This window comes from Hyperolius riggenbachi, chromosome 11 (assembly GCF_040937935.1).
Source record: "Hyperolius riggenbachi isolate aHypRig1 chromosome 11, aHypRig1.pri, whole genome shotgun sequence".
NCBI lineage: Eukaryota > Metazoa > Chordata > Amphibia > Anura > Hyperoliidae > Hyperolius > Hyperolius riggenbachi.
In genome coordinates, this window is record NC_090656.1 from 8,068,211 (window position 1) to 8,093,079 (window position 24,869).

At 52.4% G+C, this 24,869-nt stretch overlaps 1 protein-coding gene across 4 annotated transcripts in view; it reads left to right on the forward strand.

The window, feature by feature from the left end:
* Positions 1–24,869, forward strand: part of TDRD12 (tudor domain containing 12) — a 269,251-nt gene that overhangs the window by 141,224 nt on the left and 103,158 nt on the right. For all 4 annotated transcript variants that reach the window (XM_068261508.1, XM_068261507.1, XM_068261506.1 and 1 more), the window contains exons 21-24: positions 136–264; positions 4,448–4,565; positions 9,952–10,091; positions 23,550–23,770. In XM_068261508.1, coding sequence (XP_068117609.1) covers positions 136–264; positions 4,448–4,565; positions 9,952–10,091; positions 23,550–23,770 — 608 coding nt within the window. The remainder of the gene's footprint in view (positions 1–135; positions 265–4,447; positions 4,566–9,951; positions 10,092–23,549; positions 23,771–24,869) is intronic.

The following is a 24,869-nucleotide window of genomic DNA, read 5'->3' on the forward strand; positions in this document are numbered from 1 at the left end:
CTTCAGTTTGCAGTACAGCCATTTTCACAAATGTACCTGAAGGTTTTCAACAAAACTTTAAAGATTAAAAAAAATCTTGGCTGGATATGTAACATAATTTTAAGCGGAATGTGGTTTGTCTGTTTTCCCACGTAGGTTTTATACATGGGGTTGGAATGTGATAAGATGTCTATGCTGCTCCAGTGTGTGGATTACAAGCCGCTCAACGCTCAGAAGATCCTCATCTTCACAGAGTCTGACGAGGAAGCTGAACAGGTGTACAGAGTAAGTACTAATGTCAGTGTCAGAGCTACTCTTTATGTTACAATTGTGTCTAATGCTGGATACACACCATGCGTTTCCGCGTTTGATGCTGCCGTCGATACGCGTCGATTCGATTATTTCCGACATGTCCGATTCAAGCTTCGATGGATCGTTAGGTCGATTTGCCATACTTTACATGGCATTTGACCTAAAAATCATCGAAATTCGTTCGGAAATGTTCGGAAATAATCGAATCGACGCGTATCGACGGCCGCGTGCGACGCGGAAACTCATGGTGTGTATCCAGCAATAGACTGATACAGACTTTCTGCAGTCTCCCTTTTGCAGCCATCCCGGTTGGCTTCAAGGGCATAGAGATGATTTGCATATTCATGGGAAACTAGTTGCTTACTTAAAGAGGAACTCCATTAAAAATAATGTAATAAAAAAAAGTGCTTCATTTATACAATAACTATGTATAAATTATTTAGTTAGTGTTTGGCCATTGTAAATTTTTTCTTCTCCCTGATTTACATTCTGACATTTATCATATGGTGCCATTTTTACTGCTGGCTGGTGATGTCAGTGGAAGGAGATGCTGCTTGCTTTTTTTTGGCAGTTGTAAACAACTATAAACAACTATTTCCCACAATGCAATGAAGTTCACAGACAGGAAACTGCCAGGACCATGGTCCTCACAGTTTCCTGTGGGAGGGGTTTCACCACAATATCAGCCATACAGAGCTCCCTGATGACCCGTTTGTGACAAGGAATAGCTTTCTCATGTAAAAGTGGGCATCAGCTACTGATTGGGATGAAGTTCAATTCTTGGTCACGGTTTCTCTTTAAAGTTAGCAAGAGGGCTATGGAGGCTGCCCTACTTATTTCCCTTTAAAGGGAAGGTCCAAGCAAAATAAAAAAATGAGTTTCACTTACCTGGGGCTTCTACCAGCCCCCTGCAGCCATCCTGTGCCCTCGTAGTCACTCACTGCTGCTCCAGTCCCCCGCTGGCTGCTTGCCGACCTCGGAGGTTGGCGGGCCGCATTGTGTACATTTTTACGCATTGAACCAGTAATGCGTAAAAATGTATGTGTTAATGTTCCTGCACTAGCGGGAATGCGTAAAAATGTACGCAATACGCCCCGCTGACCTCCGAGGTCGGCAAGCTGCCAGTGGGGGACTGGAGCAGCAGTTAGTGACTACGAGGGCACAGGATAGCTGCATGGGGCTGGTAGAAGCCCCAGGTAAGTGAAACTCATTTTTTTATTTTGCTTGGACCTTCCCTTTAAATAATACCAGTTGCCTGGCATCCTGCTGATCTATTTGGCTGCAGTAGTGTCTGAATCACACCAGAAACAATCATGCAGCTAATCTCGTCAGATCTTACAATAATGTCAAACACCTGATACACTGCATGCTTGTTCAGGGTGTATGGTGAAAAGTATTAGAGGCAGAGGATCAGTAGGATAGCCAGGCAACTGTTAGGCAACAGGCTTAAAAGGAAATAAATATGGCAGCTGCCATAGCCCTCTTGCTACAGTTGTCCTTTAAAGGTCCAGAAGCACAAATACATTGTTTAAAGAAGGCAAATTATACTGGATTGACACTAAGAGCTGCAGAAGGTATCGGCGATATGAAAAACACAAATTCATTTGGGAAGTTGATATTTACCGTATATACTCGCATATATGCCGAGGCACCCACTTTCCTGCAGAAACAAATAAAAAGTGATTGACTCGTGTATAAGCCCCCTCCCCAGTATAGCCCCCTCTACAGTAACCAGATGTGCCCCAGTACAAGTCAGCCCACCTCCACATAGCCAGATGTGCCACAAGGATGATACAGCTGTGTCAAGGCACCACTAGATGGCATCATAGGTATGAGACACAGCGATTGCCACACAGGAAGAATCCCCGATCATTGCACTGCTGACACACTGCTGGCACGCTCTGCTCCACAAGCCGGGGACACAGGTAGTCTTGAGCAGTGCACTCTGCACACCATGTTGCAGGGGATGGGGAGCACAGACACAGCAGGGAGCCAGCTGGTAAGAGCAGGATCACTAGTGCAAGATCCTTACACTCCTCTGCCAGTAACACAACCTGCTCCACCATCCATTCTGCTCCACTGACTCGCATATAAGCCGAGGGGGTAACTTTTCAGCACATTTTCTGTGCTGAAAAATTAGGCTTATACGCGAGTATAGACAGTAATCAGTACAATGCATTGCAGATTTTTGATTTTAATGTGATTTTACATGCGACTCCAATTTTTGATGCAATTTAAAAAAAAAATGCTGCGACTTTTCTGCGTTTTTCCTTCTTGTGTTTCTAGCATGCACTGAAAATTGGAAATTGGATTTGCAGTGTAAATGAAGCCTGTTGAAGATTTGGTTGTTGTTTCTATACATATTGAAGTTGGATCTATCCAAACTGGCAGGAACTATATTTGATGGGTCCATTTTTCCATGTACAGTAAAGACTGGTATCCTGTACCAATGGGGATTAGCTGATGGTGGTTAAGCGTTTTTCCTGGTTGGTTGAGTTTGTTTAAAAAAAATAAAAAATAAAAATAGGCCTAGCTAATAGAGTGCTACACTCCACTATATATACATTACATGAACTCTGCTTTAAATGTTAACATACAGGAATTGAAGGTATATTTAGCTTGGAGCTGTGAAACCCTGTTTTTAAAGAGAACCAGAGACAAAGCACCCTCATGTATTTTACCATATATATCAATGGTAACATGACCGTAAACACCTACCCTGCTCTCTGTTTCATACTGCACTGCTAAAACTGCCTATTATCAGCTCTGAGAAGAATCCCCAACTGAGCATTCATTCTAGCTTTGCCTAGAATGTTATAGCTGAGTCAGTCTTCTGTGATGTCTTTCCATGCCCAAGTCTACCCCTTTGTGGCCCTGCTTTCCTGCTATGTATCCTCCTAGCAGGAAAGCAGATCCAGGGGGGGGGGAGGGGGCGGGCTTGGGCTTAGGCTTGAAAAGACATCACAGAAGACTGACTCCGCTTTAATCATTTGGGGGCAAAGCTAGACTGAATGTTAGGGATTCTTATCCAGGCTGATAAAAGGCAGACTGGGCAGTGAAGGATGAAACAAAGAGCAAACATGAACATGAAACAAAAAACCGGCACAAATGGGCAAATAAAATACATGGGTTTTAATTACGGTAGCATGTATTAACTTCAAACTATAATGGCCAAAAAATTAGAAATAATAATTTTTTTCCATTTCTTTCTTAATTTTCCTGTTAAAATGGATTTAGGATAAAATAATTCTTAGCAAAATGTACCACCTAAAGAAAGCCTAAATGGTAGCGGAAAAAACAAGATCTAGATCATTTTGGTGTGATCGTGATAAAGTTATTGGCGAATGAATGGGAGGTGAAAGTTGCTCGGATGCATAAGGTGAACACATTAGGCTGAAGTGGTTAACATACTGCGCACGCAAGAGGACTGACGGACTACACATTCAAAACAAGTACAAGTCTTTCAAACAACTTGTACACACGCACCAACTGCATGATATCAGACCAACATAGACCCAACAGTTGGATCAGGCAAACCGCCTGTTATCAGTTGCTCACCAAGTTGTTTGCACGCGTACACACACCTGATTATCATCCAACAGACTAAAGTCAGATGATAACCAGGCCATTGTGTACTTAGCTTTACAAAGAAATGTTTTTTTTTTTTTTTGTTTAACCCCCTTGGCGTTACGATTCTTTCAGACCCTAAAACTTGGAAAAGATCATGCTGCTAGGGAGATCTGCAGCAGTTTTACAATCCCTCACCTCCCTGGCTCCAGCGCTGCAGTTATGCCTCCATCCTCCGGATGGCGCTGCAACTCTAAAGTGAAATTGCCGGCTGTCATCTTGACGACAGCCGACGATCTCACCAGCAGGAAGCAGAGCCCCGGAGGAGAGGAAGGAGAATGGCGGCCGACGTCGTCAGGATCCCCTTGGAGGTAGTAGAATCGCCTGCTGCGCGCTATACTCTGTACAGACCTCCCGGCGGCTACCCCGAGCAGAGGTCGAGACTACCGCTCTTAGCTGCAGTTTTCCGCCCCGACCCTAGCTTGGGATTACCGCCAAGGAGGTTAACGGTTATAATGCTGTGGTGTATCTTTTAGAGCAGATAGAAGTTCTTAGTTCAGGTCCACTTTAAACCTTTTTCTCATTTCAGGTGCTGCAGATTGGCTCAGTGTACAGCTTCCTTCTGAACACCAAACTAGTGCACAACTTAACCTTTGTTTTGGAGCAGTGGAATAAGGCTCTCAGTCCAGGAGCCATATTGACATTGGGTGAGTCAGAAGTAATTTAGTGTGCCTTTGAAATGAAAGGGTTAAAGTGAACCTCCAGACTAAAAATCTACTCAGCAGCACTGAAAAGGCTTGGTGTTTCTTTAACAGTTTCACAGCATCAGAACTTTGTTTTTCTTACCCAAGCCTCAATTTTAGCTGCACAGAAGAAAACTTCCCGGGCATTTTTTCACTGATGCTGTGCAAAGCATGATGGGATTTTTGATGTCCTCGTTCTGCTGTTTTGGTGTAATTTTTTTTCTTTTAATTTTGAACTTGAGATTTAAAGCCTAGCGCGCGCAGCTGGCAGGGGTGATCAGGTTACAGGACAGTTGGAACTGTCTTATGCTCCCTGCCAGCTCCTTTCAACCAAAAAGATGGCTGCCCCCATGACAAAGATGGCTGCCCGCATGAAATCAAACATTTGCCTGTTCTTTTAAAACGGTGTGGGTAACAGATTATATTATATATTTTAATTAACATAACTAATGTAACGTAATGACAGTATGTTTGTTTAGGCTGGAGTTCACCTTTAAGGTGTGTGACTCTCGTTCTGTGCAAGAAAAGGATACCATATTTTTCGGACTTTAAGACACTCCTGACCATAAGACGCACCTAAGTTTAGAGGACAAAAACCAGGGGAAAATATATATACACAAACCTGGTGCATCCCTGGTGAAGGGGCATCTTGTGGATTATGCTCCCTTGTACCTCTTCTGTCCCCCTGTGTCCTCCTCTGCATGGGCACAGTACAGGGTGTCCCTCACATTGCGGCAGGTTGGAGGTTAGTAATGGCAGCCATGCACAAGTCAGGAACTCCCTGGATTTGGACTAGGACACAGTGACTTTTTCCCCCCACTTTTTTTTTGGGGGGGGGGGGGGGGATTGAGTCTTATAGTCTAAAAAATACAGTATATTGCACACAAAATAAATCAAGAGACCATTAGAGATAAAATGAAAAATAATTTAAAAATTCACGGATACTGGAATATTGATCCGAACAACATTTCGGCAATTTACATGTGCATTTAACAATTCTGGACCGGGCTAATTGAATTCTAACCCGTTTGGAACAACGTGGTTTCAATTAGCACGCTACCAGCAATCGTGCCGCTGCAGACCACTTGCTCTGCCATCGCTATGAGAGCAGAACTGTATGAGCCGGTCAGGAGCTGATGTCATTAGCTCCTGGCCGTGTGATCACTGTGAGCCAGTCTCATTGGCTCACATTGATCACAGGGTCAGTAGCCAATTAAATCTGCTCCTGACCGGTTCACAGAGCTCTACCATCATAGGGATGGCAGGGCAAGTGGGCTGCAGAGACTGAGAAGCAGCACGATTGGAGGTAGCAGCAAATTAGTGTTGCGTGACGTTGTTAAGCCCCATTTTTAGTTCCAGTGGTCTCTAGTCCTTAAAGGGCCAGAGACCGCTGGTACCAAAGTGGTTAAAGAAGCAAAAGATTTGTTTTCAGTTATCATAGACCTCATTAGGAACGCTTGTATAATACTATATTTTATTTGGCAACACCACCAGCTTGTATTAAGTCTAGACTGTCTCTTCCTTGAGCCTTTAACTACTTTTGGACTGCAATGATTGAAATCTACGCCCTGTTTTGGTGGCTACCTGGCTGGCAGGGCGTAGGTTTGAATAAACCGACGACGCACGCTTTCGCCGCTCCCTACGATCTTGCCGCTGTTTCCCAGGCGCTTCTCACTCGTTCTGCTGTCTCAGCCCTGTGAGCGGGTCAGTAGCCGCTTTCATTGGCTCCTGGCCCTGTCTATCAACGTAAGCCGCTCCCATAGGCTTACATCGATAGACACGGTCAGGAGCCAATGAAAGCGAATCCTGCTCGGCTCACAGGAACTCTGCCGGCATAGAGAAGGCAGAGTGGGCGGCCCAGGTTCCCGACGTGCGGCGCTGACAGTGATTGTGGCGGGTATGTGCGGTGATTCATCGTTATCCGTCGGTATTCCGCTGCTTCTGGTACCAGCAGTCTCTGGTCCTTAAAGAGAGTCTGAAGCGAGAATAAATCTCGCTTCAGACCTCATAGATAGCAGGGGCATGACTGCCCCTGCTAAACCGCCGCTATCCCGCAGCTTAACGGGGGTCCCTGATCCCCCAAATCTCCTCCGTACAGCCGGGGAGCGCTTCCTGGTTGGGGCAGGGCTAACTGCCGCAGCCCTGCCCCACGCGTGTCTGTCAGCGCGTATCTCCGCCTCTCCCCCGCCCCTCTGTCTTCCTTCACTGAGAGGGGCGGGGGAGAGGCGGCGATGCGCCGCTGATAGACGCGACTGGAGGCAGGGCTGCAGCCGTTAGCCCTGCCGCCAGGAGCGACCAAGTCTGCGACCAAGTGTTGCTTTGGGGGTGAAGGGACCCCCGTTTAGCCGCGGGATAGCGGCGGTTTAGCAGGGGCACACATGCCCCTGCTAACTATGAGCTCTGAAGCGAGATTTATTCTCGCTTCAGAGTCTCTTTAAGGAGGCAGAGACCGCTGGTACTTAAGTGGTTGAATAAAGTAGATATGTAAAATAGAAATATAAATACAATTAAAAACCAAAAGGATCTCTTGACGACCACCAAGGCAGAACAGAAACCATTAAAAAGCAATCACATTACAGCGACTATTCCTGTTAAAAGTGCAATTGTACAGTAAAAAAAAAAGGAAATCATTGAAATGGAAATAGAATAGACCAGTGATGACGAACCTTTCAGAGGCAGAGTGCCCAAACTGTGACCCGAAATCGACTTCTTTATCGCCGAGTGCCAACATGGCATTCTATATTGAATACTGGCTGCCCGGCCCCGTGTGATCCCCGGCTGGGTGCAAAGGCAGGGGCACCTCTAGCCATTTTGTCACTCCAGACGAGAAAACCTTTGCCCCGTGTAATTGTAATGTGTCAATGGTTAACCAGAAAATAATCGTAACGCAGCAATGTTTCACAATAAAATAATCGTAATGCGGCAATCTTTCACCAGAAAATAATCGTAATGTGGCAATCTTTCACCAGAAAATAATCGTAATGCGGCAATCTTTCACCAGAAAATAATCGTAATGCGGCAATCTTTCACCAGAAAATAATCGTAATGCTGCAATCTTTCACCAGAAAAGAATCGTAATGCGGCAATCTTTCACCAGAAAAGAATTATAATGTGGCAATCTTTTACCAGAAAATATTCATAACGCAGCAATGTTTTACAATAAAATAATCGTAATGCGCAAATCATTCACCAGAAAATAATCGTAATGTGGCAATCGTTCACCAGAAAATAATCATAACACAGCAATGTTCACCTGCCAGAAGTCTTTTCTCTGGCGGCAGCGGTGCAGCTACCTGATGATCTATGCCTGCAGCCAGCCGAAAGTCCCGCACTGACGTCTGACGAGCAGAGCGGTGAGTGGGTGGGGCGGAACTCCCCGTGCACGGATGCTAGTCCTGCTCCGCCCCCTCTAGACACATGGCTAGTTATCGGCGGCGGGGTCATAAAGATTAGTGGTGGTGGTGGCGGACACAGCACGCGTGCCCACAGAGATGGATCCGCAAGCCGCCTTGGGCACGCCTTAGGTTCGCCATCACTGGAACAGACCATCAGGATCACACAGTGCATCCGGATAATATTCACAGCACACCACTTTTTGCACATTTTATGTTCTGTTACAGCCTTATTCCAAAATGGATTAACCCTCCTGGCGGTTTATTAAAATCCGCCAGGGGGCAGCACAGCCGTTTTTTTTTGTTTTTTTTACGCAAAACACCATATAATGATGTGAAAAAGAATGTACGTAAGTATTCGCGGCCTTTGCTCAATACTTGGTCAGTTGACCTTAGGCAGCAATTACAGCCTCAAGTCTTTTTGACTGATGCCACAAGCTTGACACACCTATCTTTGGCCAGTTTTGCTCATTCCCAGGGCCGGATTTACCATAAGGCACTGTAGGCACGTGCCTACAGGCGCCTGATGATGGAAAGGTGGCTCACTCCCTTCCCCTAATGCCTCCCTCCTTCCTTCCCTATACAGAGTCCTGATGAGAGTGTAAATTAGAGGTTACTCCACCTGCTCTCTGCATTCCACTAATGAGATCTCCCTTCAGTCAGGAGCACCTCTAGCTACATAATACTTGGGGATACCTCTTGCTAACTAATATTAAGGTTACTTGAGGCTATCTAACACTAAGGGGCACCTGTAGCTACCTACGATGGGCAGGGGAAGTAAGGGATTAGTGACAGGTGGGACAGCCAGCATACTTGTGATGTGGTTTGGTGGGAGTTTGTATGTTCATGGAGGGCGGAGTCTAAGGTGCCAGAACATCTGTGCCTATAGGCTCCTCTGAAGTAAATCTGGGCTTGTCCATTCCTCTTTGTAGCACCTCTCAAACTCCAGCAGGTTGGGTGGGAAGTATCCGTTGCACAGCAATTTTAAGATCTCTACAGAGATGCTCAATCAGATTCAAGTCTGGGCTCTGGCTGGGCCACTTGGGGACGTTGAAAGCGGTGTCCTGAAGCCAATCCTTTGAAATCTTGGCTGCTTAGGGTCATTGTCCCACTGAAAGATAAACCATTGCCTCAGTCTGAGTTCAAGAGTGCTCAGGAGCAGGTTTTTATCCGGGATGTTTCTGTACATTGGTGCAGTCATCTTACTGACTAGTCTCCCAGTTCCTGCCACTGAAAAACATCACTGCAGCTGCCGCCACCATGCTTTACTGTAGGGATGATGAGATTGGCCTGGTGATGAGCGATGTTAGTTTCCTCCAAATGTGACGCCTGGCATTCACACATAAGTTAAATCTTTTTCTCTTCAGACTAGAGAATTTTAGACTAGAGAAATTTGGAAAATCATAAAACATTTTTCTGACATGTACAGTATGTCTACAGCATACATGCCAAAATCTGGCCCGCAGAGCAATCAAATTTGGCCCACAAGTTGTTTTCCTACGTTGAAGCCCCAAATCATATGGAGGAAGGAGGAGTTAGGCCCTAGACACCAGGGAACTGTATAGAGGAGAGAGGCCCAGTAAACACCAGGAAACTGTGTATGGGTGGGCCACTAAACACCAGGGAACTGTATGAGGGTGGGTGGGCTACTAGGCACCAACCAGGGAACTGTATGAGAGGAAAGGGAAGGGGAGGTGGGTGGACACTAGGGAACTGTATAGGGGAGGGAGGTGGACACTGGGCATTGAGGTTGGCCCACAACTTGGTCCTAGTGTTCACTTTTAACCACCTTTGTATTTTACACCCCCGGTCTATAGCAAATTTCCCATCAGTGGATGAATGCAGTTCCCTTTTGATTCTGATGTATTCAGTGTCTCACTGGAAGCGAGTGTCAGCTGTCAGCTGGTTTAGAGGATGCTGTAACCATTCTGTTCTGACACCTCTTGTTCTGCTTGCAGTGGTCACCGATGACTATGCTCCCTTCGAAGAGATCACGGATGCCACGTGCATCATTCATTACAGCTTTCCTCAGAACATTCATGTGATGAACAGCCGCCTCTTCTCTTTCTGGGATTACATGCAGAGAAAGATTGACAAGGTAGGAAAAGGACGCCACCTACATTTTGGTCTGTTCCACAACCATTTTTGTCTGTCAAACTGACGTAAAGAATACCAGGGGGGGAATATAGTGTTGTTTTACTTACCCCCAGGGCTTCTTCCAGCCTCTATAGGTTTGTAGAGCGGCTGTTTGGCCCGGTACAGAATCCAAGTTGCACAGTGCTGCACATTCGCTGCTCCTGCGGCAATCATCCTTGATCGTGCTCCTGTAGCTAAGGGTGCTCTGTGCATGCGTACGAGAGCCGGGAGGCGCCGGTTACAGCCATTATGTAGCTTATCCTGCTGCTGCACAAGTCCCGGCGGCGTTGACTACTATTCCCCCTCCAGGTCCCTGTGGATAATGAGGGAATGATGTAATTCAGCTTCCAGCTGTTGCTGGAGGCGAATTACAGTGCTTTAAAAGTAACTTCAGCTCTGTCTTCTGACTGCACCGAAGTTACTCACTGAGCGCCGCTGTAGCTGTAATTCCTATTACGGCCTGTGGTGGCGCCGGCTGCACCCAAATCTCCTGCGCTGTTATTACAGCGCTCACATGCGCACTACGTGGAAACTCTGGCCACGGGAGCCCGATGAGTCTCGTTACCAGGCCTGCACCTGCGCAGTAGTGAGCGGCTTGGCCAACTTGCTTTCTGTACCGGGTTGAACTGCGTATAAAGGAAGAGGACAAAGAGGGACATACAAACCTAAGGGGGCCGGAAGAAGCCTTTAGGTAAGTAAGAGCACACTATATTCATTCACTATATATTGCTGGTAGCCTTTAGGCCAGTTTTACATTTATGGAAAGAGGTGCGATGCATCCCCCCCACCCGCAGAGTGCGCCAGCAGTGTCATATGCATAGTGCTGCCCCCCCCCCACGCCCCTCACACAGTGATGTACTCCATACTGGGCAGAGTGCGCCAACAGGGTCATATGCATAGTGCTGCCCCCCTCCCCCACGCCCCTCACACAGTGATGTACTCCATACTGGGCAGAGTGCGCCAACAGGGTCATATGCATAGTGCTGCCCCCCCCACGCCCCTCACACAGTGATGTACTCCATACTGGGCAGAGTGCGCCAACAGTGTCATATGCATAGTGCTGCCCCCCCACGCCCCTCACACAGTGATGTACTCCATACTGGGCAGAGTGCGCCAGCAGTGTCATATGCATAGTGCTGCCCCCCCCCCACGCCCCTCACACAGTGATGTACTCCATACTGGGCAGAGTGCACCAGCAGTGTCATATGCATAGTGCTGCCCCCCCACGCCCCTCACACAGTGATGTACTCCATACTGGGCAGAGTGCGCCAACAGGGTCATATGCATAGTGCTGCCCCCCCCCCACGCCCCTCACACAGTGATGTACTCCATACTGGGCAGAGTGCGCCAACAGTGTCATATGCATAGTGCTGCCCCCCCACGCCCCTCACACAGTGATGTACTCCATACTGGGCAGAGTGCGCCAGCAGTGTCATATGCATAGTGCTGCCCCCCCCCCACGCCCCTCACACAGTGATGTACTCCATACTGGGCAGAGTGCACCAGCAGTGTCATATGCATAGTGCTGCCCCCCCCCCCCCACGCCCCTCACACAGTGATGTACTCCATACTGGGCAGAGTGCGCCAACAGGGTCATATGCATAGTGCTGCCCCCCCCCCCCCACGCCCCTCACACAGTGATGTACTCCATACTGGGCAGAGTGCACCAGCAGTGTCATATGCATAGTGCTGCCCCCCCCCCCCCACGCCCCTCACACAGTGATGTACTCCATACTGGGCAGAGTGCGCCAACAGGGTCATATGCATAGTGCTGCCCCCCCACGCCCCTCACACAGTGATGTACTCCATACTGGGCAGAGTGCGCCAACAGGGTCATATGCATAGTGCTGCCCCCCCCCCACGCCCCTCACACAGTGATGTACTCCATACTGGGCAGAGTGCGCCAACAGGGTCATATGCATAGTGCTGCCCCCCCACGCCCCTCACACAGTGATGTACTCCATACTGGGCAGAGTGCGCCAACAGGGTCATATGCATAGTGCTGCCCCCCCCACCCACAGAGTGCGCCAACAGTGTCATATGCATAGTGCTGCCCCCCCCCCCACGCCCCTCACACAGTGATGTACTCCATACTGGGCAGAGTGCGCCAACAGGGTCATATGCATAGTGCTGCCCCCCCACGCCCCTCACACAGTGATGTACTCCATACTGGGCAGAGTGCGCCAACAGGGTCATATGCATAGTGCTGCCCCCCCCCCCACGCCCCTCACACAGTGATGTACTCCATACTGGGCAGAGTGCGCCAACAGGGTCATATGCATAGTGCTGCCCCCCCACGCCCCTCACACAGTGATGTACTCCATACTGGGCAGAGTGCGCCAACAGGGTCATATGCATAGTGCTGCCCCCCCCACCCACAGAGTGCGCCAACAGTGTCATATGCATAGTGCTGCCCCCCCCCCCACGCCCCTCACACAGTGATGTACTCCATACTGGGCAGAGTGCGCCAACAGGGTCATATGCATAGTGCTGCCCCCCCACGCCCCTCACACAGTGATGTACTCCATACTGGGCAGAGTGCGCCAACAGGGTCATATGCATAGTGCTGCCCCCCCCCCCACGCCCCTCACACAGTGATGTACTCCATACTGGGCAGAGTGCGCCAACAGGGTCATATGCATAGTGCTGCCCCCCCACGCCCCTCACACAGTGATGTACTCCATACTGGGCAGAGTGCGCCAACAGGGTCATATGCATAGTGCTGCCCCCCCCACCCACAGAGTGCGCCAACAGTGTCATATGCATAGTGCTGCCCCCCCCCCCACGCCCCTCACACAGTGATGTACTCCATACTGGGCAGAGTGCGCCAACAGTGTCATATGCATAGTGCTGCCCCCTCCCCCCACGCCCCTCACACAGTGATGTACTCCATACTGGGCAGAGTGCACCAGCAGTGTCATATGCATAGTGCTGCCCCCCCACGCCCCTCACACAGTGATGTACTCCATACTGGGCAGAGTGCGCCAACAGGGTCATATGCATAGTGCTGCCCCCCCCCCCACGCCCCTCACACAGTGATGTACTCCATACTGGGCAGAGTGCGCCAACAGGGTCATATGCATAGTGCTGCCCCCCCCCACGCCCCTCACACAGTGATGTACTCCATACTGGGCAGAGTGCGCCAACAGGGTCATATGCATAGTGCTGCCCCCCCCCCACGCCCCTCACACAGTGATGTACTCCATACTGGGCAGAGTGCGCCAACAGGGTCATATGCATAGTGCTGCCCCCCCACGCCCCTCACACAGTGATGTACTCCATACTGGGCAGAGTGCGCCAACAGGGTCATATGCATAGTGCTGCCCCCCCCACCCACAGAGTGCGCCAACAGTGTCATATGCATAGTGCTGCCCCCCCCCCCACGCCCCTCACACAGTGATGTACTCCATACTGGGCAGAGTGCGCCAACAGGGTCATATGCATAGTGCTGCCCCCCCACGCCCCTCACACAGTGATGTACTCCATACTGGGCAGAGTGCGCCAACAGGGTCATATGCATAGTGCTGCCCCCCCCCCCACGCCCCTCACACAGTGATGTACTCCATACTGGGCAGAGTGCGCCAACAGGGTCATATGCATAGTGCTGCCCCCCCACGCCCCTCACACAGTGATGTACTCCATACTGGGCAGAGTGCGCCAACAGGGTCATATGCATAGTGCTGCCCCCCCCCACCCACAGAGTGCGCCAACAGTGTCATATGCATAGTGCTGCCCCCCCCCCCACGCCCCTCACACAGTGATGTACTCCATACTGGGCAGAGTGCGCCAACAGGGTCATATGCATAGTGCTGCCCCCCCACGCCCCTCACACAGTGATGTACTCCATACTGGGCAGAGTGCGCCAACAGGGTCATATGCATAGTGCTGCCCCCCCCCCCACGCCCCTCACACAGTGATGTACTCCATACTGGGCAGAGTGCGCCAACAGGGTCATATGCATAGTGCTGCCCCCCCACGCCCCTCACACAGTGATGTACTCCATACTGGGCAGAGTGCGCCAACAGGGTCATATGCATAGTGCTGCCCCCCCCACCCACAGAGTGCGCCAACAGTGTCATATGCATAGTGCTGCCCCCCCCCCCCACGCCCCTCACACAGTGATGTACTCCATACTGGGCAGAGTGCACCAGCAGTGTCATATGCATAGTGCTGCCCCCCCCACGCCCCTCACACAGTGATGTACTCCATACTGGGCAGAGTGCGCCAACAGGGTCATATGCATAGTGCTGCCCCCCCCCCCCCACGCCCCTCACACAGTGATGTACTCCATACTGGGCAGAGTGCACCAGCAGTGTCATATGCATAGTGCTGCCCCCCCACGCCCCTCACACAGTGATGTACTCCATACTGGGCAGAGTGCGCCAACAGGGTCATATGCATAGTGCTGCCCCCCCCCCCCCCCCCACGCCCCTCACACAGTGATGTACTCCATACTGGGCAGAGTGCGCCAACAGTGTCATATGCATAGTGCTGCCCCCCTCCCCCACGCCCCTCACACAGTGATGTACTCCATACTGGGCAGAGTGCACCAGCAGTGTCATATGCATAGTGCTGCCCCCCCACGCCCCTCACACAGTGATGTACTCCATACTGGGCAGAGTGCGCCAACAGGGTCATATGCATAGTGCTGCCCCCCTCCCCCACGCCCCTCACACAGTGATGTACTCCATACTGGGCAGAGTGCGCCAACAGGGTCATATGCATAGTGCTGCCCCCCCCCCCACGCCCCTCACACAGTGATGTACTCCATACTGGGCAGAGTGCGCCAACAGGGTCATATGCATAGTGCTGCCCCCCCCCCCCACGCCCCTCACACAGTGATGTACTCCATACTGGGCAAAGTGCACCAGCAGTGTCATATGCATAGTGCTGCCCCCCCCCCCCACGCCCCTCACACAGTGATGTACTCCATACTGGGCAGAGTGCGCCAACAGGGTCATATGCATAGTGCTGCCCCCCCCCCCACGCCCCTCACACAGTGATGTACTCCATACTGGGCAGAGTGCGCCAACAGGGTCATATGCATAGTGCTGCCCCCCCCCCCACGCCCCTCACACAGTGATGTACTCCATACTGGGCAGAGTGCGCCAACAGGGTCATATGCATAGTGCTGCCCCCCCCCCCTCCCCCACGCCCCTCACACAGTGATGTACTCCATACTGGGCAGAGTGCACCAGCAGTGTCATATGCATAGTGCTGCTCCCCCCCCCCCCACGCCCCTCACACAGTGATGTACTCCATACTGGGCAGAGTGCGCCAACAGGGTCATATGCATAGTGCTGCCCCCCCCCCCACGCCCCTCACACAGTGATGTACTCCATACTGGGCAGAGTGCGCCAACAGGGTCATATGCATAGTGCTGCCCCCCCCCTACGCCCCTCACACAGTGATGTACTCCATACTGGGCAGAGTGCGCCAACAGGGTCATATGCATAGTGCTGCCCCCCCCCCCCCCCACGCCCCTCACACAGTGATGTACTCCATACTGGGCAGAGTGCGCCAACAGGGTCATATGCATAGTGCTGCCCCCCCCCCCCACGCCCCTCACACAGTGATGTACTCCATACTGGGCAGAGTGCACCAGCAGTGTCATATGCATAGTGCTGCCCCCCACGCCCCTCACACAGTGATGTACTCCATACTGGGCAGAGTGCGCCAACAGGGTCATATGCATAGTGCGCCCCCCCCCCCCCACGCCCCTCACACAGTGATGTACTCCATACTGGGCAGAGTGCGCCAACAGGGTCATATGCATAGTGCTGCCCCCCCCCCACGCCCCTCACACAGTGATGTACTCCATACTGGGCAGAGTGCGCCAACAGGGTCATATGCATAGTGCTGCCCCCCCCCCCACGCCCCTCACACAGTGATGTACTCCATACTGGGCAGAGTGCGCCAACAGGGTCATATGCATAGTGCTGCCCCCCCCACGCCCCTCACACAGTGATGTACTCCATACTGGGCAGAGTGCGCCAACAGAGTCATATGCACATAGTGCTGCCCCCCTCCCCCACGCCCCTCACACAGTGATGTACTCCATACTGGGCAGAGTGCGCCAACAGAGTCATATGCATAGTGCTGCCCCCCCCCCCCCACGCCCCTCACACAGTGATGTACTCCATACTGGGCAGAGTGCGCCAGCAGTGTCATATGCATAGTGCTGCCCCCTCCCCCACGCCCCTCACACAGTGATGTACTCCATACTGGGCAGAGTGCACCAGCAGTGTCATATGCATAGTGCTGCCCCCTCCCCCACGCCCCTCACACAGTGATGTACTCCATACTGGGCAGAGTGCACCAGCAGTGTCATATGCATAGTGCTGCCCCCCCCCCCACGCCCCTCACACAGTGATGTACTCCATACTGGGCAGAGTGCGCCAACAGGGTCATATGCATAGTGCTGCCCCCCCCCACGCCCCTCACACAGTGATGTACTCCATACTGGGCAGAGTGCGCCAACAGGGTCATATGCATAGTGCTGCCCCCCCCCCCCCCCCACGCCCCTCACACAGTGATGTACTCCATACTGGGCAGAGTGCACCAGCAGGGTCATATGCATAGTGCTGCCCCCCCCCCCCACGCCCCTCACACAGTGATGTACTCCATACTGGGCAGAGTGCACCAGCAGGGTCATATGCATAGTGCTGCCCCCTCCCCCCACGCCCCTCACACAGTGATGTACTCCATACTGGGCAGAGTGCGCCAACAGGGTCATATGCATAGTGCTGCCCCCCCCACGCCCCTCACACAGTGATGTACTCCATACTGGGCAGAGTGCGCCAACAGGGTCATATGCATAGTGCTGCCCCCCCCCCCCCCACGCCCCTCACACAGTGATGTACTCCATACTGGGCAGAGTGCGCCAACAGGGTCATATGCATAGTGCTGCCCCCCACGCCCCTCACACAGTGATGTACTCCATACTGGGCAGAGTGCACCAGCAGTGTCATATGCATAGTGCTGCCTCCCCCCCACGCCCCTCACACAGTGATGTACTCCATACTGGGCAGAGTGCGCCAACAGGGTCATATGCATAGTGCTGCCCCCCCACGCCCCTCACACAGTGATGTACTCCATACTGGGCAGAGTGCGCCAACAGGGTCATATGCATAGTGCTGCCCCCCCCCCACGCCCCTCACACAGTGATGTACTCCATACCGGGCAGAGTGCGCCAACAGGGTCATATGCATAGTGCTGCCCCCCCCCCCCCCCCACGCCCCTCACACAGTGATGTACTCCATACTGGGCAGAGTGCACCAGCAGTGTCATATGCATAGTGCTGCCCCCCACGCCCCTCACACAGTGATGTACTCCATACTGGGCAGAGTGCGCCAACAGGGTCATATGCATAGTGCTGCCCCCCCCCCCACGCCCCTCACACAGTGATGTACTCCATACTGGGCAGAGTGCGCCAACAGGGTCATATGCATAGTGCTGCCCCCCCCCCCCCACGCCCCTCACACAGTGATGTACTCCATACTGGGCAGAGTGCACCAGCAGTGTCATATGCATAGTGCTGCCCCCCACGCCCCTCACACAGTGATGTACTCCATACTGGGCAGAGTGCGCCAACAGGGTCATATGCATAGTGCTGCCCCCCCCCCCCACGCCCCTCACATAGTGATGTACTCCATACTGGGCAGAGTGCGCCAACAGGGTCATATGCATAGTGCTGCCCCCCCCCCACACGCCCCTCACACAGTGATGTACTCCATACTGGGCAGAGTGCGCCAACAGGGTCATATGCATAGTGCTGCCCCCCCACGCCCCTCACACAGTGATGTACTCCATACTGGGCAGAGTGCGCCAACAGAGTCATATGCATAGTGCTGCCCCTCTCCCCCACGCCCCTCACACAGTGATGTACTCCATACTGGGCAGAGTGCGCCAACAGAGTCATATGCATAGTGCTGCCCCCCCCCCCCCCCCCACGCCCCTCACACAGTGATGTACTCCATACTGGGCAGAGTGCGCCAGCAGTGTCATATGCATAGTGCTGCCCCCTCCCCCACGCCCCTCACACAGTGATGTACTCCATACTGGGCAGAGTGCACCAGCAGTGTCATATGCATAGTGCTGCCCCCTCCCCCACGCCCCTCACACAGTGATGTACTCCATACTGGGCAGAGTGCACCAGCAGTGTCATATGCATAGTGCTGCCCCCCCCCCCACGCCCCTCACACAGTGATGTACTCCATACTGGGCAGAGTGCGCCAACAGGGTCATATGCATAGTGCTGCCCCCCCCCCACGCCCCTCACACAGTGATGTACTCCATACTGGGCAGAGTGCGCCAACAGGGTCATATGCATAGTGCTGCCCCCCCCCCACGCCCCTCACACAGTGATGTACTCCATACTGGGCAGAGTGCACCAGCAGGGTCATATGCATAGTGCTGCCCCCCCCCCCCCCACGCCCCTCACACAGTGATGTACTCCATACTGGGCAGAGTGCACCAGCAGGGTCATATGCATAGTGCCCCCCCCCCCCCCCCCACGCCCCTCACACAGTGATGTACTCCATACTGGGCAGAGTGCGCCGGCAGTGTCATATGCATAGTGCTGCCCCCCCCCCCCACGCCCCTCACACAGTGATGTACTCCATACTGGGCAGAGTGCGCCAACAGGGTCATATGCATAGTGCTGCCCCCCCCCCCCCCCCACGCCCCTCACACAGTGATGTACTCCATACTGGGCAGAGTGCGCCAACAGGGTCATATGCATAGTGCTGCCCCCCACGCCCCTCACACAGTGATGTACTCCATACTGGGCAGAGTTCACCAGCAGTGTCATATGCATAGTGCTGCCCCCCCCCCCCACGCCCCTCACACAGTGATGTACTCCATACTGGGCAGAGTGCGCCAACAGGGTCATATGCATAGTGCTGCCCCCCCCCCCCCCCACGCCCCTCACACAGTGATGTACTCCATACTGGGCAGAGTGCGCCAACAGGGTCATATGCATAGTGCTGCCCCCCCCCCCCACGCCCCTCACACAGTGATGTACTCCATACTGGGCAGAGTGCACCAGCAGTGTCATATGCATAGTGCTGCCCTCCCCCACGCCCCTCACACAGTGATGTACTCCATACTGGGCAGAGTGCGCCAACAGGGTCATATGCATAGTGCTGCCCCCCCCCCCACGCCCCTCACACAGTGATGTACTCCATACTGGGCAGAGTGCACCAGCAGTGTCATATGCATAGTGCTGCCCCCCACGCCCCTCACACAGTGATGTACTCCATACTGGGCAGAGTGCGCCAACAGGGTCATATGCATAGTGCTGCCCCCCCCCCCCCACGCCCCTCACACAGTGATGTACTCCATACTGGGCAGAGTGCACCAACAGGGTCATATGCATAGTGCTGCCCCCCCCCCCACGCCCCTCACACAGTGATGTACTCCATACTGGGCAGAGTGCACCAGCAGTGTCATATGCATAGTGCTGCCCCCCCCCTCCCCCACGCCCCTCACACAGTGATGTACTCCATACTGGGCAGAGTGCGCCAACAGGGTCATATGCATAGTGCTGCCCCCCCCCCCCCCCACGCCCCTCACACAGTGATGTACTCCATACTGGGCAGAGTGCGCCAACAGGGTCATATGCATAGTGCTGCCCCCCACGCCCCTCACACAGTGATGTACTCCATACTGGGCAGAGTTCACCAGCAGTGTCATATGCATAGTGCTGCCCCCCCCCCCCCCACGCCCCTCACACAGTGATGTACTCCATACTGGGCAGAGTGCGCCAACAGGGTCATATGCATAGTGCTGCCCCCCCCCCCCCCACGCCCCTCACACAGTGATGTACTCCATACTGGGCAGAGTGCGCCAACAGGGTCATATGCATAGTGCTGCCCCCCCCCCCCCACGCCCCTCACACAGTGATGTACTCCATACTGGGCAGAGTGCACCAGCAGTGTCATATGCATAGTGCTGCCCCCCCCCCCCCCACGCCCCTCACACAGTGATGTACTCCATACTGGGCAGAGTGCACCAGCAGTGTCATATGCATAGTGCTGCCCTCCCCCACGCCCCTCACACAGTGATGTACTCCATACTGGGCAGAGTGCGCCAACAGGGTCATATGCATAGTGCTGCCCCCCCCCCCACGCCCCTCACACAGTGATGTACTCCATACTGGGCAGAGTGCACCAGCAGTGTCATATGCATAGTGCTGCCCCCCACGCCCCTCACACAGTGATGTACTCCATACTGGGCAGAGTGCGCCAACAGGGTCATATGCATAGTGCTGCCCCCCCCCCCCCACGCCCCTCACACAGTGATGTACTCCATACTGGGCAGAGTGCACCAGCAGTGTCATATGCATAGTGCTGCCCCCCCCCCCACGCCCCTCACACAGTGATGTACTCCATACTGGGCAGAGTGCACCAGCAGTGTCATATGCATAGTGCTGCCCCCCCCCCTCCCCCACGCCCCTCACACAGTGATGTACTCCATACTGGGCAGAGTGCGCCAACCGGGTCATATGCATAGTGCTGCCCCCCCCCCACGCCCCTCACACAGTGATGTACTCCATACTGGGCAGAGTGCACCAGCAGTGTCATATGCATAGTGCTGCCCCCCACGCCCCTCACACAGTGATGTACTCCATACTGGGCAGAGTGCGCCAACAGTGTCATATGCATAGTGCTGCCCCCCCCCCCCACGCCCCTCACACAGTGATGTACTCCATACTGGGCAGAGTGCGCCAACAGTGTCATATGCATAGTGCTGCCCCCCCCCCCCACGCCCCTCACACAGTGATGTACTCCATACTGGGCAGAGTGCGCCAACAGGGTCATATGCATAGTGCTGCCCCCCACGCCCCTCACACAGTGATGTACTCCATACTGGGCAGAGTGCGCCAGCAGTGTCATATGCATAGTGCTGCACGCCCTATACCAACCTGTCGCCGCTCCCCGCCCAGTGACTTACTCCCTGGGATTCCTGGCTTCCCTGTCACATTTGTGCCGTTCTGCGCATGCACGCCACACCGCCGCTAAACAAACGTAGCATTTCTACGTCACACATTTTGTCACTGCGGAAGTCGCATGGTAACGCGCTGTTGACTTTGGGGCAGGGCGACTGTGACAGTGCACTTTCTTTGCTGTTGCATTACTCTGCATGCAGAAAGGGTAACGCAATGCAAAAAAAAAGTGCCCAAGTGTGAAAGGGGCCTGAAAATGAGGTCTTGAGTAGTACAAAACATTTGGTTTTGTGTCTCTCGCTTGCGGAAACGGCCTCCCTGCTTCCACAGGCAGGTGTACCAGACTCACTGGTCAGCCCCTGTCCTGCTGCTGCCCTGTTATATGTACTCATCTCCCTGCTGCCACCAGCTCTTGCTTCAGTGCCATGTACTTAGAGAACCCAAGGCGGTTTTTACTAAAGATAATAGGACACAGAGGCATGTTCTCTGAACAATGACACGCCTCTATGTCCTATTGCTGCTGCTAGTCCTCCTGGGCTCTGCTGTCCCCCCTGCAAAATAGCACCAGGATAGCGACAAGCTGATTGCTGCTAGCCTGCTGTTTACCTGGCTGTTGTCAATCGGTGTCCTCCTCCGCCTCCCCCCGCATTTCCTCCCCGCCTTCTCCATTGAATGGCTCCTGCCTCTGTCACCTTCCTCCAATCGGAACCTAAGCTGTGACCCATAGGTACTTCCGGGTCATGGATTAGCTTCCGATTGGAGGAAGCTGACAGAGGCAGGGAGCAATTCAAAGGAGGATGTGGAGGAGGACACTGACAACTGCCAGCTAAACAGCGGGCTAGCGACAGATTGCTGCTAGCCTGGCGCTATTTTGCAGGGGGGACTGTCTGAGGCACTAGAACAAGGGTCCCCAAACGTTTTGGGTCGAGGGCCAGGTCAACATACTTCAGACTGCTGGGGGGCGGAGTATACATACAGTAGAAGTTTTTGCGGGCCAGACAGTAATGCATACTAAGGTGACAACCTTCAGTCCAATTGGACAACAGTGTCACCTGATGTGGAATTTGATTGGAAACCAGTGAATTTCTGCTTTCTGGCTTCATTCTATATGCGGACAACCAATATTTAAAGATGTAGCTGACTGCGTCTATAATACATTTTGTGTGTGTGTGTGGGGGGGGGCGGTAAAAAAGCCTCAGGGGGCCACATTCGGCCCGCAGGCCTTAGTTTGAGGACCACTGCACTAGAAGGACACAGAGTCATTGTACAGAGAACATGCCCCTGTGTCCTCTTATCTTTAGTAAAAACCGCCTCAGATCCTCTTTAAAGCACACCTAGAGTGTGAGGCTGGTATATTTATTTCCTTTTAAACTATGCATATTGCCTGGCCGTCCTGCTGATCCTATGCCTTTAACCTCCCTGGCGTTCTGCGGCCGCGTGTGTTTTTTTTTTAACCCGATGTTCTTTTTTTAATCATGTAGTTAGCTTAGCGCCAGCTACATCATTCCCCCCCTCCCTGCGGCCTCCCTCCCACCCTTCCGATCGCCGCCGGCGATCATGCCCATCAGGAAATCCCGTTCTGAACTGGATTGCCTTCAGGGCTTCCCCCTTCGCCATGGCGACGAACAGAATGACGTCGTGACGTCACAGGGAGTCCCGAGCCACCCCTCAGCGCTGCCTGGCACTGATTGGCCAGGCTGCGCACGGGGTCTGGGGGGGTGGGCCATATTACGCGGTGGATCGGCGGCGATCCGAGAAACACGCAGCTAGAAAAGTGCTAGCTTCGTGTTTCAAAAAAATGTATTCAAATTGGCCCAGCAGGGCCTGAGCGCTCCGCTCGTCCAGAATGCTAGCCATAGACACTGAACAAGCATGCAGGTCAGATGTTTTGACTGAAGTCTGACTGGATTTAGTTGCATACTTTCAGGTGTGTGATTTAGACACTACTGCTGCCACACAGACCAGCAGGGTTGCCAGGCAACTGGTATTGTTTGTTTAAAGGGAAATAAATCTGGCAGCCTCCGTATCCCTCTCAAGGTATACTATGGGCTAGTCTAGTTTAGGGGACCCACCAGGAAACTTTGTAGGGAAAGTCCACTAATGTGATTGGGTGGCTCTTTGTAGTAGAAAAAAATCTATCAGTGGCACTACTAGAGCTACAAAGGACAAACCACAATCTAAAGGTAACAAGTCTCTGTACCCAGCGTCCAGCTTTAAATGCCACAGAGCCTGATGGGCACAGTATTTTATTGCAGAGCTGTCCAATTAGAGGCCCACAGGCTGCTCTGTTGACCAGACTAATTTTTTCCCTCAGGCCCACTTTTTGTTTGCGATGGGCTCCGCCCCCGAAACCAGGACATTAATGCTCTGCCCCCTCCAGTCGCTAGATACGCCCCCTGCTCATAAAGTTGGACAGCCCTGTTGTTTTGGACCGTTTAACCACCCTAATGCCAGGTCTTTTCTCCATTACAGGTTCCAGGAAAGGAAGAAGAATATTTAAGGCCAAAGTCTGTTCTGCTGATGACAAACAAGCATGCGCAATACGCAGTGTGCATCAGGAAATTCTTACAGGAGGCCCAGGCCAAAATCCCAACAGAGCTGGTGGCTCTCAACCAGGAGTTCCAGGACATTAGAGAGAAGCTGAAGTCCGACAAGGAACTTTGTCCACGTCTCAAATGTTCAGGCTATTGCATGTAAGTCGGTGCCTGTCTATAGATAGGGGGTGTGGCCTAAACGACCACAGTCACCCCCTCTCTAAAGGTGGCCACACACTAGTCAATATGGCCATAATATATAATACCCTCTCTGATCAGATGATTGGAGAGGGATCTCCTTCACACGCTACACAGATTTTCAATTGATTTTAGCATGAAATCCTTGAAAAACTGTGTGCCCCTTCCCAGTCTCAAATCTATGTGTGCCTGCTGGGTCTTCCTGTCACTACCCCCAGCCCTCCCACCCCCCCCCCCCCCCCCCCAGGCCATGCAGTGTAGCGGACTCTCACCAGTCAGGCGGATGGTCCAGGTCTTTGCTCTCCCTGCCGCCTTCTTCCTGAGCTCCGGGTAACGTGTAATGCCGAGGACAGACACTAGGGACACTCTAGTATTTGGCCTCCGCATTGACACACAGGCGCCTGGGGACACGGAAGTGACGACAGGCAACAGCAGAGAAGATACCCGAACTACGCTGTGGAAAGGTGAGTAGTTTTGTCAGTCATCGAATGCTGTTAGTGACACTCTCTCGATTTGTCGCTTTTACCCTTCCCCCATGGCCCCACTTGTCCTAGTAACTCACCTGCCACAACCTGCTTATTATAGCAAGAGATGAACAGAGACTTAGAGACACTGAAGCAAAAAAAATATGATATAATGAATTGGTTGTGTAGTACGGATAATTACTAGGATATTAGAAGCAAAGAAAATATCTCATATTTTTATTTTCATATATAATTTTTTTTTTTTTATAACATTGCATCATTCTCTAATTAATCTGCAGTTTCCCCACTACTCAGCATTCTAAATGATTTATACAGAGCAGGCTGTGAACTTTTGACCTGTCCTGAACTGTTCTCTGCAGAAGAAAAACCCCTGACAGCTGAGATAATAAACTTCAGATAACAGAGCTCTCTGCTTTGAAAGTTGTGGTTCTGAATGGCTTGTTTTACACAGATAACTAGTGTCTTAACTCTTCCTGTACTGGAAACAATTAGACTTATGTCTCTGCTCCCAATGTTTTATTTCTTAGCTGCACTACACATACAAATCATTAAATCATATATTTTTTTACGCTTCA